Consider the following 13,132-nt stretch of genomic DNA (forward strand, 5'->3'; position numbering starts at 1 on the left):
TGTAAGGAATAATTAAGATCCATTTAGCTCATAGTTAAGAGAAGGAAAACTTTCCAATGTCCCACTATCTGTGAAAAAAATGAAGGTGAAAAGAGGTTGGTTTTTGTAGCAAAACAGCGATCTGAAATATAACTTCAAGCAGAAATACTTAAAAAGAAATAAAAATTTTAAAAAGCCTTCACAGTTCTCAAACTTGAATATAATTGAAAGTCTTTATGGAGATCTCAAACATGTAGGTAGAACTAAGAATATTTCAAAGCTATAACATTTCTACAAATAAAGAGTGTGAAAAATAAATAACAATAATTTTAGGAAAAGAATAGAAAGGCACTTAGTTGGCGATAGGAAATATTGGAAACTATTATTTCTGAGAAAGAAGGTGATACAAAACTGCTGGTTAAAGGGGTATTCAAACTTTTACAAGTGCTGTATTTTGTGTGCCATAGAAACCATTTATTTTCAGTTTGCAAACAACTGCACATAAATAATAAGTATGCATTCACATTTGCTAAAAGATGGCATGTTTTACTTGTACATATAGAGACTATGGTAACTTTCTTCAGGGGTTCCTTGAAGCATACAGTTTAACCAATGTGCTTCAAACTCGTGTAATACTGTAATTGGGGCTCTTAAATTCTGTTTGTTAAAAGGAATATTACAATTCAGGATAGTGCAGAAAAATGGAAACTTTGCATTGGTTTCTTCACAGGTGTTGTTGGAGGGTATTTTTTTTTCAAGATAGATTTTTCTTTTTTTTTATCTTCTCTAGTTTCTATTCACATAAGTAGCTCCTTATTTTTGTTTCATGCTTGTTCTAACTATACTTGTTTTGCCTGCTTCCCACCTTCATTTTACTCTGTTATAGTGCCTCAGTGTTGCCCAACTTTGTCAACTTTTAAGTTTTAAAGTGTGGATTTCAACTCCCAGAATCCCCTAGCCAGCTGGGAAGAATTTGGGGAGATGAAATTCACACATCTTAAACATTGGGGAGTTGGGAAACACTAATGTACATGATCAGAGGTGAAGATTAGGGACTGAGAATCTGTTTTCTTGGGATATTAAAGTCTCTTGAGTTGATATTTCTTTATCTAAACAAAGAAACAAAATGACCAAGGGCGAGGGAAAAAAGCAGTGGGAGCAGGGGTGACTTCTGACTTCCCACTGGCTTACCCATTCAGATTTTCTTGTGGAACTCTAGGAGTATTGGGAATCTCTCTTCCTTCCTTCCTTCCTTCCTTCCTTCCTTCCTTCCTTCCTTCCTTCCTTCCTTCCTTCCTTCCTTCCTTCCTTCCTTCCTTCCCTTCCCTTCTTGTCTTCAGGCAGGTTAGTGGGTCCTGCTAAGTGGGGGAGGGAGCAAGGGATTGTGAGACTGGCTGGGAAACTGACATGGAATGTTGAAAATGAAGACCATGTGGCCACAGCAGTAGCCAGTAGCACTGAAGCAGTCACAACTTCCTCAAATTTCATTCTCTTGGAAGTCATGGGTCCCAAATTTTGTATACATTCTGTAAGTTAGCCCATTTAAAGTACCTTGGTTCAAAAAATGTTGCCCTGTGATGCCCATTTAAAAATCACAACAATGAGAAGTTTTGTAGTATATAGATTACAATAGTTTAGGTGAGTGGTGGTAAGGGCATGAATTAACGTTGCAAGGTTTTTTGGCTCTAAACAGAGTCACAGTTGGCACCCCACCTAAATTATAGCCCTTGGCCACTGTCTCCTCCTGTCAATCGAGTAGTAACCACAAGTCTAGGAGGACCAATATCTTGTGGAGCTACTCTTTCAAGGGGAAGTACTATTCTATCTAAATACAGTACTAGAGATCTCAAGACACTTTGATGGACATATTGTAACTCTGATATATTTGGGTTCAACTTCAGCCTATCACAGGCTGCAGATTCTGAGCCAAGGCATTGTTAGCATCCCTGGTGTAGCAGTGTATAATAGGATGTCCCCAGCATACTGATGATACCATAACCTTTAAATTGATGGATGACCTACTCAGGTGGCTTTGTCTGCATGTTAAAGAAGTGACAAAATCCAAAGCTCTCTCCTCACACCCACAAGCTGGATCTGGCCGCCCAAGGAAGAATAGGCAGTGCCTCCAGTCCGTACTTGGGAAGTAATTCTAATGATTTGAATTAACACAACTAATTGACATGGATTAGAAGGTTCCGTAACTCTAGTGAACCTAATGTCAGCAGGAATGAGCTTCTAGTAAGACCACACTTGATGTTAACATCCTAACGGGAGGAGTGAAGTTTAAAACAATCCATCAGGGGCGTGAAAGCATCTGAGAACATGAGGGAAGCCATTGCTCTTACGACAGGGAGCTCCACAATTAAACCTGGAAGAAGGTAAAGCTGCAGCCTGCAGGCAAAAAAAAAAAAAAAAAAGGAGGGGGGGAATAGCATCTTTTTATTAGAGAATATGGAACAGGATTCTTTAGCAAATGCATTATAAAAGAAAAGAAACAGTGTATATATCCATAACAAAGAAAGGAAATGAAAGAAAATGGAAATTAGTAAATTGTGGCTCTTATTCTTGTTCCAAGAAAACATTCTGGCTCCTGTCTTTGGACAGTTGTGGTTTCCACACAGGGCCAGTGTGATGTTAATTGTGAAAGTATTGGACTGTGAGCGAGGCGGCCCAGGTCCAAGTTCACCGTCAGCCATAAAAAGGTGCTCAGTGGCTTTTTTTGTCTCTCTCAGCATAACTTGCTTCACTGAATGGTCTTAACTACAGAGAGTACCAGTTTTGGAAAAGCTCCGTTGAATCATAAGAGCAAGTAAGTTCATTTTAATGGAAGTGTAAGACGTAACACGGTGGAGAGAATTCCAGAACTGAGTTTTCACCCAAGAAACCATCTTATCTGAAACGGCCACTTGCCGGATCTCTGACAGAAGCTTTTCTGAAACTTGATGGGCTTAGAGATGAAAATCAGCAGTTTCAGTTGTTCTCAAAAATAGTGGTGGGGATGCCTTCGAAAACATGCTACAGAACTGAACATTCTGTCTTGGACTCAAAAGGCAACGGCTGTAGGCTTTGCACTTAAAACAGTAATATATGCAAACTCTGCATTTGTATTTTTTATGTGCATTCTCTTTGAACATGGTGGAATTTGGAAAGTATCTGTCCGTATGTGGCATTTTATTTCTGTTCTGCATGTTGGAGGATATCTATTATTACGATTCTGTTAAACGTGCACAAGACTGTGTTGATAGCAAAACTATCATTACCACATCCCTGATTTTACTCCATTAACCTAATTCTGGAGTTTCACATAACAGAACTATAATCACGAAGTTAGTTTCATACCAAAGGCTAAATCCCCCTCCTCCAATCCTGTAAAGTTAAAACTGACCAAGCTTAGTTTGAGAAGTCTGGTTTTTGACTCCCTGTAAAGTTATCAACATTTATTCTTTTCTCCTTTTCCTCTTCTTCACTCCCCAAATATAGAAAGTTCAAAAGAGATTTGTGTGTGATAAGGAAGGGGGAGTATCACAAGTGATACCTAACAGATGTTCTCCTTTTATCAGAAGCGTGCAGGGAGTTAACAGTTATTTACTATTTTAAAAATTGTTAATTGCTCTTTAGTTAAAAAAAAAAGACTATTGGAAGATACTAGAATGAAAGAAGAGAAGGAAAGTTCGCAGTGGAAAAGGATTGGGCAATCAGGAAAAAACAATCCTGGCTACTAACTTCTAAGTATTTTTGTTTGTTTATTTGTTTGTTAAGAAAGATGAATCTAGTGCTGTTTCTTTTATAGTCCATTCAGGCTAGGCTTTTCAGTGTTCAAATAAGCCTTCTAAACAGTACTCCAAATTCTGATTTAGCAATTCAAATATTTCCTGTGACGTTACAATGGAAAGCTGTTAGTAGCTGTGTCTACAGAAAGAAACCTGAACAAAAAAATTAATATCTAGATTATTCACCAATAATGTATATAAATTAGTCAGCTATGTTGAGTGAACTTAGCCTATGAATTTATTTCTTGACCAAGGGATAAGTGCTCATACAAGTTGAGGACTTTCAAAGTGCCTACATATGTCTTACAAAAATAAACATTTTAAACTATATAGATATTAAGAACTTAAAACATTTACACATAGCTATATTTGTTCGCCTAGTGTTTCTTTTAATTCAGTTCTTTATTAGTGGCAAACATACTAACATTTTAAAGTTGCGATAAAACATTGAATCATTAAACATTGGCTTTTGATTTTAAAGCCACAATTAAGTTCTCCTAGATTGCCATGAAACAGAAGTTTCTTATATTTCATCACGTCTGTGTTTCCTAGCTGAGTTCTCCTGACATTTTTGTATCATGGTTCCATCATCTCTGATCATGGTTGAAACGGACCAAGTTAAACCTATGCTGAATAGCTAGTTGCTAATCAGTTCTTCAAACCTCAACATTTAACTTGGCTAAAGTTTCCAGTATCAATCAAAAGTAACTTGGCAAGTATTTAACTCTTCAAAATTGGTCCGTTTAAGAAAAACTTCAGAAAGATGAAAGATCTCTCATAGCCATTGGTTTTGAGCAACTGATACTGTTTCGAACAGTTTGTTTCTTATGCTGGCAGACTTTGGCAAAACAACCCTGGTTTAGCAAGCCTAAGAGAGCTCCTTTAGTGTTCACAATAGAATGGCTGGAAGCAAAAAGCCCAGTATATCAAGATTAGAAATCTTGAGTGGGAACAATTTTGTAGCTGACCATTCGACACCCCCCCCCCCATACTTTGATGAAGCTCAGTTGTAGCAATTGTAAACAGCTTCTTTCAGTACTAACCACAGCTAACTAAAACGGCACAGTGATGTGCAGGTGTTTGCAACAAAATAAAAACAGCATGTTGCATACAACATACTGTTTTTACTTGGCCAGATCATATCCTCCTTTTAAAAGGAGGCTTTATTGATTAATTTCCTTTTAAATGTTATGCGAGGGTTGCTTTTAGACCTAAACTTACGTATCTTTTGATTTGTACAATCCATTAGTTAAATATCTAAAAGAATCAGTTCAATGATCTAAGGAATGTTTTGTTTGTTTTGCATAACTTAATGTATCGGTTTCAATTTAATTATCACTTTCTCAATAGTACAGCAGCCAATCACTATAGATTTCTCTAATCTTGGGCACAAGAAATATTAATAGCAATAAGGCCACATGGATGCCATACCTAATAGTTATATTAAGAACAGGGCCTCCTCTATGAAAACAACCTGGTTTGACATCGTAGTTATTGGCAAATCCATTTTGTACCTTTGTTTGTTTATAAGTTTAGTTTTTATTGACTTTTTTGACCTTTTGTATATTCCATTCTCCTTTTGCTGATATTTCACAGGAAGAAGCAGTGGTGAATGTCACCTATTACTATTAATACAGCTACTATATCTGTACCAGTGCTCTTTTTTACACTAGTTTATAAAGCAGGTCTTGGATCATCTTTCACATTTCATGCCCTAGCAGCCCAGATGACAACATCCCCCCCCCTTCCCCTGATTTCTTTTTAAAGATATATTTGAAATCCTCCTTGATTTTCCATCTTCTGCAGTTTGGAAAAGGGTGAATGATTGACTAGTCCCTTGATTAGGGAAGAAGTAGATTAGTAATTCTACTTCTAACCTGGTAAAACCCTCTGGTGATTGTGTTAAATAAGGAGGACATCGCTTAACTTTAGAAGTTAAGTTTAAATAAACCAGACAACTATGAAAGCAAGCTGTAGCAGTTTAGGATCTATTGAGGGAAAAGTTGATCTTGTACAGATTCAGTAGATTATTGATAGCTAGTGTCTGCTTATGCTCTGGAAGAAGGGTTATATAGTTCATTAGCAGTAGTCTTTCCATTACTTCAGAAATAGGAGTCTTACAACCTAGTCATAAATATTTTGGAATAATACAGAATGATTTCTCCGTAAAGTGGTCCTCTGTATTTATTGTTCCCGTAGTGTGAAATGTTCTTCAGCAACGGTTCTTCCTGCTAACTATCAAGCTCACTGTTCATGCCACATTGTGTTTACACTCTTTCTATAAAAAATGGACTTGAAAGGATTACCTGCCTCCTTTACTAAGATTGCATTAGGCACTTTCTCGTGTGATCACAATACAGTGTGCTTAAATCCTAGCTTGTTAGCTAATCTTTTTTATTTTTAATATTTATCTTTCCTGCAGTAAGAATCCTGTGTAGCTAGTCTGTAGCTTGATGTTCCATTAACACATGTTTAATGTGTGTATAACGACAATACTGCAATTCATATTGGATCTTTGTTGAGGGATAGTAAAACTGGATGAAAGGAATTCCGCAGAGAGTTCACTTTGGTATGCTTGACAAAAGGCTTAAATGCTTCTGGAAAGTTATGAGTTAGGTCATGCAGAGTATCATGCGTGGAGATAGTGCAGGTTTATGAAATATGTCGCGCTTTTGTAGTAGAGTTTTAGCTGTCACTGTGCCTCTTCATGCATAGGAGAGCTATTAAGAGTCTGGGGGAAAAACAGTTGATGCAAATTTTTTTCTATTTTTTTTTCTTGGTTCTTCACATCTGCTTTCTCCTTCCTGATAATTAGTTTAATATTTGTTAATATAAAACAATTATAATTGAATTATTTTAAAACAAAATAACATTTTAACATGAAAAAGACAGTCTGTTTTTGCTTTGTTTAAGATATTGCACAGCTTTATTACTGCATTTATAGGGCTACCTCCAAAAAACATTGAAAGGGAGGATAGAACAATATTACATGAATATATATTGAAATATATGCACTTCTTGGTTTTAGCACATCTTCATTGCCGCCTCTAGACTGGCCTTTACCCACACAATATGGGCAATGCGAACTGAAAATAGAAGTACAGCCAAAAACCCATCACAGAGCACATTATGAGACAGAAGGCAGCAGAGGAGCTGTAAAAGCATCAACTGGTGGACATCCTGTAGTGAAGGTAAGAGATGCTATAATATGTGCCTTTTCTGTGAACCACATTTTCCCCTGTTGTAATGGTATACGGGAATGGCCCTGGGGGGGGGGACAGGATGAGGACTCTGCAGCCTAAGCAATAGTCTTCCTCCTGTCTCCAAGGTCATCTCCAGATATCTTTATACCTACATGTTCTTGGTTATAATAAAAATAATTGTCTACAGGAATGAACAGTGTTTGGATAGAATTGTGTCAGAACTCTGATGAGTGCTGGCTTATTATTCATGAGCAGCTAGGACTGCTAATTGCTCCTAACTTGCTGTTTCTGTTATTAGACTTCATTTAAAATAACTTCATTTTCTAGGAACATAGTCAGATCTCCTTGTGGGTTGCTCACAGTATCAGAAGCCATGGTTTACTTATTGATAATTTATGGCTTGCTTAGAAATGACAAGAAATTTGGCTGAAGTCATTCTTGCGCACAGTAGTATACTTGCTACGAATGAAAACCAGAATTCTGATTTGTGCATATTTTGTGTAGGCATTAGAAGACTTGTATTATCCCTGCAGTGCAAATGGTGGGTGTTTCCAGGAGCAAGTGCACTTTTATTACTGTGATACTCTTTCTCTTGTTCCAACATGTGATAGAGAAATGGAAAAATAGCATGATTATAGTTTGCACACAAATGGTATTTAGCTATAGAGTGCTGGCTTTGGGTTTATTGGAGAAGCAGTAGGCAACACATTTATTGCCTTTCTACTTACGTGCGTTAACAGGAGGTTGAATATTTTTTCATAATGCTTAAGACATTAGGTATAAACTAGCGTATAAAGCACATGGTCCCTTGAGCGTAAAACAAGGTAAGTAGGTGAATGCCAAACAAATACTTAGTTTGTATGTGCTAAACATTAACACAGTATGTAATATTTAGGCAAACATTAAAATAGCCACTGATTGCAGACAGTATTTTTGTACACGGTGCATAGTTTTGGTGTAGGCATGGGCTTTTAGACATACTGCACTGAATTTGTTAGGTTTAATACATAATCCAGTACAACTTTACAGTAACTTGGAAGTAAGTTCAGTTCTGTTCACTGGAGTTTATTTATTTCCTTATCCATGAGTTTGGGATTGTGTCCATATCTGAGCTACATTGTTATATAATAAGTGAAAGAAATTAGAAAATCAAATGCTGCTTCTTTTATTAGAGTATTGTAAGAAATGACTAGGTTGAGCCTGAGATTGGGGTCAAATGCATCATCAGTTTGGCATCTCTAGGTCCTAAACCTGGTGTCAATTTGCCTTGACCATTAGTAGATCAGATTCTTACATATAGGTAGCATGAAATAAACTTGTAGTTCCTGACTTCTTGACGAATATTTTCCAAATAAAAATATTAGAAAAGACCACGAACAATAGTTGTGAATGATAAGAAGGTAAGAACAGGTGCTTCCTTGGCTATATTAAAAGGAAGATGATGTTTGAGGAAGATGATGCTCAGAAAAAGTTAAATTTGATGTTAACTGTGGCAAAGAGAAGCTTTGCCAGCCTAAAGAATGATTTGTACCCAATATAAGCAAAGAGATGATTTCATGCCTCTTAAGAGTTTGATTATACACTTAGGTACTGAAAGAGCTTGCAAATATTATTTCACAATCATTATCTAGAATGGATGAGAAACGTTGGAGAAGAAGTTATGTCTCCAACTTCAAAAACGGGAGAAGTAAGAGCGTGGGAAATTTCAGAAAGCCTGCAAAAATGGCAGCCTTTTAGAATAAGATGCCAATGTTCCTGTGTGAATCATTTTATTGGTTACAAGAATTAAAGGTTTCTTAGGAAAAAAAATATTCCAGGCCAGGGCTCTAGTCTCAGATAATGAGAATGGCTTAGAATAGTTCTTTAATATTATACTAGCAAAGCATTTAACAACCTCTGGTTGTTTTTTTTTTTTTTAAAAAAAGCGGCCTTCTTACAGGTAGTCCTTGACTTACTTTATTTAATGACCATTCAAAGTTACAGCGGCACTGAAAATAGTGACTTAGGACTGTTTTCCACACTTATGACCATTGCAGCATCCCCGTGGTCACATAATCAAATTTCAGATGCTTGGCAACTGGCAGATATTTATGACAATTGCAGAGTCCCAGCGTCACATGATCCCCATTTTGCAACCTTCTGACAAGCAAAATTAATGGGGAAGCCAGATTCACTTAACAAGCATGTTACTAACTTAACAACTGCAGTGATTCATTTAACAACTGTGACAAAAAAAGGTCACGAAACAGGGCAAAACTCAGTTAATAACTGTCTCGTTTAAGCAGGAGAAATTTTGGAGACAATTGTGATTGCAACTTGAGGATTACCCGTGTTGATAAGGGGTTTAAGTTTGCTACAGTAGAGGGAGCAAATGGATGATAAAGCAAATACTGTAGTAAGCATATGGTCATTAATTGATCTGTGTCAATCTTCCCTGTGCATTAAAATAGATATTGTGGCAGAGGAGGTGGATGAGCTGCTTATCAAATGTGCATACAACACAGAGGCAGAAAGGCTTACTAATTCTGTTGAAAACAGACTCACATTTTTAAAGGCTTTTGAAGGTGGAAAAAAAGAGTTGCAACACACAAGATAAAATTCAACAGAAAAAAGGCTAGGTTTTGATTGAGTACAAGAAATTAAAGGTGCAAGTATACAGTAAATAAGAAGTCTTAATGGGCATGCAACTAATATGAATCGGCAACATAATGTGGCCATTAGAATTGTTAACAAATTACTTTTATAAAACATTTTTTTTAAATTAGAGATTTATTGCAGTTACATTTTGCAGCTGGATTAGAATGTGCTCTTTCAATTTTATTAAACATTTGACCCATTCTGTTCAAGAAGTTAGCTGAAAAGTATTCAAAGATTTGCACTGAGGATTTCTGGTCCTTTTTTTCTTTATCCTTCAACCCTGATGCAAATGCAAACTCTTTATGCAGATCAGTTTCTTTAGAGTGTTTGGAGAAAATGTACAAGATGTAATGGTGACCCAGATTTGAGAAGCACAGTGAACTTTGATGTTGGACAAGTGTTATGCAGGTTTGATTTTTACTGTTCAATGAATCATTGAAAAAAATCTGTCAGGGAGAAAGCTTGTGATATGTTAGTTAATTGAGAAACAGTTAGTGCAATACCTCATTTCTCCTGCTTTGTTGTGTGCAAGTGAGGGCTTAGTATGTCAGCAGAAAAAGAAAAAGTATTGTAAAACAAGATAACCTAGTGTAAACTGCTTGATAGGTAACCAGAAGTGTAATGGAGGACTTATGGAAATTCTAACTTAGAATTGAATGTAGCACATTCCTTATCACAGTTCTTTGTTATATGTTCAAACAGTTCCTTTATTTATCAGCTTTCTGTCACATTTAGTGTTCATTCTTCAGATAATTTTGATATAGTGCTGCAAAGTGGATTTTATCTCCAGCTGCTCTTGCTTTTTGGTGGTTATTCATCTCATTTATTTTTTCTCTAGAGATGTCTAAAAGCTCCATAACCGGATTCTATTTTAAGGCTAAATAGGAATGATGTAAGTTTTATAAACACACCTGCTATGTGCACGTTTTGCTTTCTTGAGCGTCTCAAAAGAGATTGTTGGAATTAGAGCGTCAGCTGCTGCCCCTTTTCTCCTTTTTCATCCCTGTTACTATTTACCAAAATAAATAAAAAAAATAGCTTTTCGCAAAATCTATTCTGCTTTTCTTTCGTTTTCCCATTTTTTGCATTTGAACCTACATTTTCCCTTGCCCCACATACATGTCCACTGGGATTTTTTGGTGGTTGGAATCTGTATGTACGGGACTGGAATTTAGCCAGTTTGAAATACCTCGCTGATACCTGGAGAGTTTGCAGGAGAATTGACAGAGCGATTCTGACGGAACTGCTTTATTTGGAACCCTAATGTTTAATGTTAGCTTGCTTTTCCCTGACTCGCCTTGCGTGTTTTCAAGATGAATTTTTTTTCTTTAATGCTGCCTTACACAGGTAGTCCTCGACTTACAACAGTCCATTTCGTGACCGTTCAAAGTTACGACGGCCTTTTTTCACGACCATTGCATCGTCCCCTTGGTCACATGATCAAAATCCAGACACTGGGCAACTGGTTCATATTTATAATAGTCGCAGTGTCCCGAAGTCATGTGATTCCGCTTTTGTAACCTTCTGACAAGAAAAGTCAGTGGGGAAATCAGATTCGCTTAGCAACCGGTTATTAATTTAACAACTGCAGTGATTCGCTTAATAGCTGTTGCGACAAAGATCGTAAACTGGGGCGAAACCTACTTAACAACTGTCACGCTTAACAACAGACGTTTTAGGCTGAATTGTGGTCGGTAACTCAAAGAGTACAGTATCTATTTGTGGGCGCCCCATTACTGAAGGTTTTTAAGAAGAGATTAGACATTCACCTATCTAAGATGGCATAGATCCTCCTGCTTGAGCAGGGGCCTGGACTAGAAGACCTCTCAGGTCCCTTCCAGCTCTATTCTATTCTAATTCTGGAAGTTTATGATATAGAAGTCTGAAGTACAGGTAGGTTTTTTATTTAATATTAGGGACTGCTGTATTTGGTCATGAGATATTTTCTGCTCAGCCAAAATGATGGTTGAATTATAACTCGCTTTTAACTCCATTATTGATGAGTTTTAGGTGAGTTTATGAAATGTTCTAGACATCTAGAAGTGGAATTTGAATCTGGAACGTTGATTAGCATTCGCTGATTACATTGCAAAAGTGCCCCAGTGAAAGCAAGCGTTGGGCACGCCTTGCAGATTGCTTTTTACATCAGATCAGAACATATGTTCTCATTTCCCTTATCCATAATTCCTTTGATCTCTCTGCTTATGCACTGCAAACAAAAAGCAGCTCAAGATCAAAGAAGGGCAAATACAGTCAGAAAGACAAATGAAAAGCAAACACTTTCTGTTTGCTGAGAAAGAAAACCCTTGCCTTTTAAAATTTGGGATATTGCTGTTGCATTAATCTGTGGTGCTAATAAGTGTGATGGATTATGCCACGTCCTGCTTACAGGCACCCACCCAATTCAGTCAAGGAAGGTAACTGCGTTTGTTAATGCTCCATTAAAGAATGGGTCACACCATGCTAAAATAGCTTGTTAGCTGAGGTAGCCAAAAGTTTGACCTTGAAATGAGTTGCAAGGCACTGGCTTCAGAGAAAGGTTGAAAAATGTGAAACAGTAAATAAATTCTCCTTTTCCTAACCTCCTTTGTTATTTCTGCCTTGCATCCACATTTAAGGAAACCCGCCTGTGACAACACTCTGCCACAATTAGAGGTGTTTTAGAGAGCGGCTATTGTAGCTTATCCTGTAGTGACCTTCTCTCCTTAGCCTTCCAGCTTTAGTTTAACTTACGCATACACTGACTTTTGCTATGGAAACGATACAGAAACACAAACAGCTTGGCAGAGTTTCATCTGCAAAGCAATGGGTTGTGTGTCACAGTATATAGTTACTGGCGGAGGATTTTTAGAGGTCACTCATGAGATGGTGCTGTAACTTTTCATTATTTACAATATTCCTCATGATGCCTTGTGTGAAGAGTATGTGATTATATTTATGGAATAAAAATACATTGCACATAAGCATGCCTATATTTGGGCAACTGTAGGAACTGTAAATGTATTTTAAACATGTTCTGTTTCCTTTTTGTAAGACAACCGCTAGAGTGTAGTGTCTGCGTAGAGGACACAGATCGGTATTTAATATCAGCCATTTAATATAGTATCCATTGGAAGGTTTATAAAGGTCCCACTTGTACTAATATTTTGGGTTGCACAGTCAACGTGCAACTGCCATATTTCCTTTTTTTTTAAAGCAAAAAATGGGAGGACATAGTCTGTTCAAAACAAAACCAGAGGACTTTTCCATAAGTGGGATACGTTTTGGCAGGGGAAATTGTTAAATAGAAAAGTGTCTTAAATCAGGCCAGAGAGATTGGACAGTAGCTATTGTAAGGGTCTCAGAAAAAAAAGGGGGCTCCTGCTATTATTTCCTTTGTATTGAGAAGTAAAAGTCTACACATCCTGGGATAGGTATATTAAACTTCATTCATAAGGAGTTTTCAGTTCACTTTTCATCACTGTATCATTTCCTTAGGTTTTTGTGATTTGACAGGTTATTTGTGGATTGTGGGGGGGGGGGGTCACAACTGACCCCCAAGGA

General features: G+C 37.1%; 1 protein-coding gene across 4 annotated transcripts in view; it reads left to right on the forward strand.

Annotated features, from left to right (window-relative positions):
• Positions 1–13,132, forward strand: part of NFATC3 (nuclear factor of activated T cells 3) — a 47,274-nt gene that overhangs the window by 13,269 nt on the left and 20,873 nt on the right. For 3 of the 4 annotated variants that reach the window (XM_039353499.1, XM_039353500.1, XM_039353502.1), the window contains exon 3: positions 6,778–6,940. In XM_039353499.1, coding sequence (XP_039209433.1) covers positions 6,778–6,940 — 163 coding nt within the window. Of the gene's footprint in view, positions 1–2,711; positions 2,789–6,777; positions 6,941–13,132 lie in introns of all 4 variants that reach the window. The other variant, XM_039353503.1, reaches the window with a different exon arrangement.

The sequence above is a fragment of the Crotalus tigris genome, unplaced genomic scaffold (genome assembly GCF_016545835.1).
Source record: "Crotalus tigris isolate CLP2741 ecotype Arizona unplaced genomic scaffold, ASM1654583v1 scf7180000018525.42219311030:4301911, whole genome shotgun sequence".
NCBI classification, from domain to species: domain Eukaryota; kingdom Metazoa; phylum Chordata; class Lepidosauria; order Squamata; family Viperidae; genus Crotalus; species Crotalus tigris.